Source organism: Tupaia chinensis, unplaced genomic scaffold (assembly GCF_000334495.1).
Source record: "Tupaia chinensis unplaced genomic scaffold, TupChi_1.0 Scaffold000384_1, whole genome shotgun sequence".
Lineage (NCBI taxonomy): Eukaryota > Metazoa > Chordata > Mammalia > Scandentia > Tupaiidae > Tupaia > Tupaia belangeri.
This window is the reverse complement of record NW_006159886.1, coordinates 2168677-2171243: the sequence shown is the minus strand read 5'-3', so window position 1 is coordinate 2171243 and position 2567 is coordinate 2168677. Positions and strand designations below refer to the sequence as shown.

The 2567-nt window shown below is 57.4% G+C and overlaps 1 protein-coding gene across 2 annotated transcripts in view; it reads right to left on the bottom strand.

The window, feature by feature from the left end:
* Positions 1–2567, bottom strand: part of JAKMIP1 (janus kinase and microtubule interacting protein 1) — a 133806-nt gene that overhangs the window by 52511 nt on the left and 78728 nt on the right. For both annotated transcript variants that reach the window (XM_006153660.2, XM_027773870.1), the window contains exon 2: positions 1874–2139. In XM_006153660.2, coding sequence (XP_006153722.1) covers positions 1874–2002 — 129 coding nt within the window. In that variant the 5' untranslated portion in view covers positions 2003–2139. The remainder of the gene's footprint in view (positions 1–1873; positions 2140–2567) is intronic.

Here is a 2567-nt window from a genome sequence, read left to right as displayed (position 1 = left end):
GGGCTGACCCGCGCATCCCCGGGACTCGTGAGCCGACGTCCTACCCTCCAGGATCTCAGAATGGGACCAGGCCTGGAGACAGGCTTTTACAGAGGTGACTAGGGCACAGTGGGGCCGTTAGGGTGGGCCTGGATCCGGTATGGCTGGTGCCCTTAGGGAGGAGGACATGTGGACACAGGCATACACGGATCATGTGAAAGCTCAGGGAGAAGATGCCATCGAGAGGCCTCAGAGGAACCAGGCCTGGTGACACCCTGATCTGGACTTCAGCCCCCAGGACTATGAGACGACAAATTCCTGTTGTCTAAGCCCCCCGTCTTAGTTACGGTACAAGCTAATACACCTGGGCACGTCACTGCTCCTCTCCAACCCTCGGTCTGTCACTATAAAATGGGGACAACTCCATCTGACTTTACAGGTCACTGCAAGGGCCATGACGCCCTCTGGAGCACCTGTGCTGTCTGCACAGGAGACCCATAAATGTCACCCTGACTGCAGAGTGTGTGTGACAAGCAGCGTGTCGGTCCTATGTACGACTCTCTCATTCATCCCTCAAAGCACCGAGGGGCAGACACGTTAGAGGTACTCACTGCGTGGATGGGAAAGAGCAGGGGTGGCCACGTGGCTTGCCCAAGACCTCAGGTAGGTTAGGTGGCAGACATGGGAAGGAGCCCTGGCCGCCTGTGACTGGGCAGCCTCCTCTGTAGCCACACTGCCATTGCTAGTTCCTTGGAACCTGCCAGCCCTGCAGCCCCAGCTGGCAGCCCGAGGGGTCTCAGCAGGGGAGGCCCACCTGAGCTGTGCTGAGCTTGGACACACTGGCATCACTGGCAGCCGTGGCTGGAAGAGACTGGCTGCCCTAGGCCTGGACCCCTGGATGCCCGGTGAGAGAAGAGGGTGCATTTGTCCCCGAGGACTCAGCCTCCGCTCTCTGAGTAGCCATCCTGGGCTGGTTAGGGAGCTAGGGCCCAGGCCCCACCCCACCTGGAGGCTGGCCCCCACAATATTCCAGCTGCTGTCAGGGTTCCAGCTCCCACCAGACAGTGATACCTGCGCAGTTCACCAGGCAGGGTCATCCATCACTCTGGTGCTCCAGCAGGGGCCAGAGGGCACCTCAGAGCATCTCCCTAGCCAGGCCAGAGCCTCCCCTGCGCCAGTCGTCCAGGAGTTAGGCCGAGTCTCCATCCCGTCTGTGCTCGGCATGGAGGCAGCTTCTTTCCAGACTCACCTGGCTTGCTTTGCCCTCAAACCCACCCGTGTCAGAACTATGCCAACGAAAAGGACTAGGGCAGCGTCTGGATCAGATACGGACCAGGCTTTTTACCTGTATCTGTGACATCGGGTCTTTATGACAACCTCGGGCCAGGTAGTTCTTTTTACACCACATGTCAGATGGGTGTACGGGAGTTGGGACACTTCAGGCTGAGGTGGGAAGCCAGGCCCACAGGACTAGAAAGCTGAACTCCCACTGCCACAGGCTGTTCTAAGAGGACTCCCACTGTGCCAGCAGTGCACACCTAGGCTGTTCTCTCCAGGCTCCAAAGCACGTAGCGGCCCTGCGAAGCACAGCAGCTCCTGTGAGGGAGCCAGGCTCTGCTCCCAGCTCCTTACAGAGGACGAGATCTCAGTGTAGCCCCACCTAGTGGTATTGCCATGACTCTATCTTGCAGGTTAAGGAAATTAAACATGGGGAGTGAAGTAGCTTGCGGGGCCAGGATTCACACTCAGCTGTCTGTATTACAGAGACTACAGAACACCAAGAACAGAGGAGCAAGCAGAGGCCCACAGAGCGAAGTGCCCAGTCCCACCCCAGCCTGAGAACAAGCCCGGCATGCAGGGAGTACAGTTCTAGGAGAGCCCTCTGCCCTCCCACCTTGCTCTTCTCCTGCTGGAACTCGATCTGAATGCTGGTCAGCTTGGCCCGCAGCTCCTCATTGGCCATCTGCACAGCATCTGTCTCTGCCTCGGGCTTCTCGCCCTTGCTCCGGCCTTTTTTAGACATGCTTCCTCTTGGGTTGAGACGCTGAGATCCTGCAGTTCACACCCGCCAGCCAGCAGGTGCCGCTACCGGCTCCACCGTGCTAACCAGTCGTACAGCGCACAGCTGGTCCTCCGTGTAAACCACCATCACTTGGGATCCTAAGAGAAAGGAAACCAGGTTAGCAGAGAGAGAAGGGTGTCCCACCTAGCCTAGGGCACCCCTGAGCCAGAAACCGGCCCCCTCTGAAGGATGCCCTGTCACTCACAGAACTGAATAAGCAGTCCTCAAATACTTGGGCGACATCAGAATCATTTGGAAAGGCAGAAAGCACTGGACCCACCCCCAGACAATCTGAGTTGCATTTCTAACAAGCTTCCAGGTGATGTTCCCACCTTTAGGAGCTTTAGACCAGTCCTTAGGAGGTAGCAGTAGAACTGCTGGGCCCAGCTTAGAGATGAGGCAACTGAAGCACAGAGAGGTTAAGTAAGCTACCCAAAGCCACACAGCTGGTAAGGATGGCATGTGGCTAAGTCACCGAAGGAAACAATGAGAACAAGAGTGGGACAACAGCCCAGTGTGCAGGAAT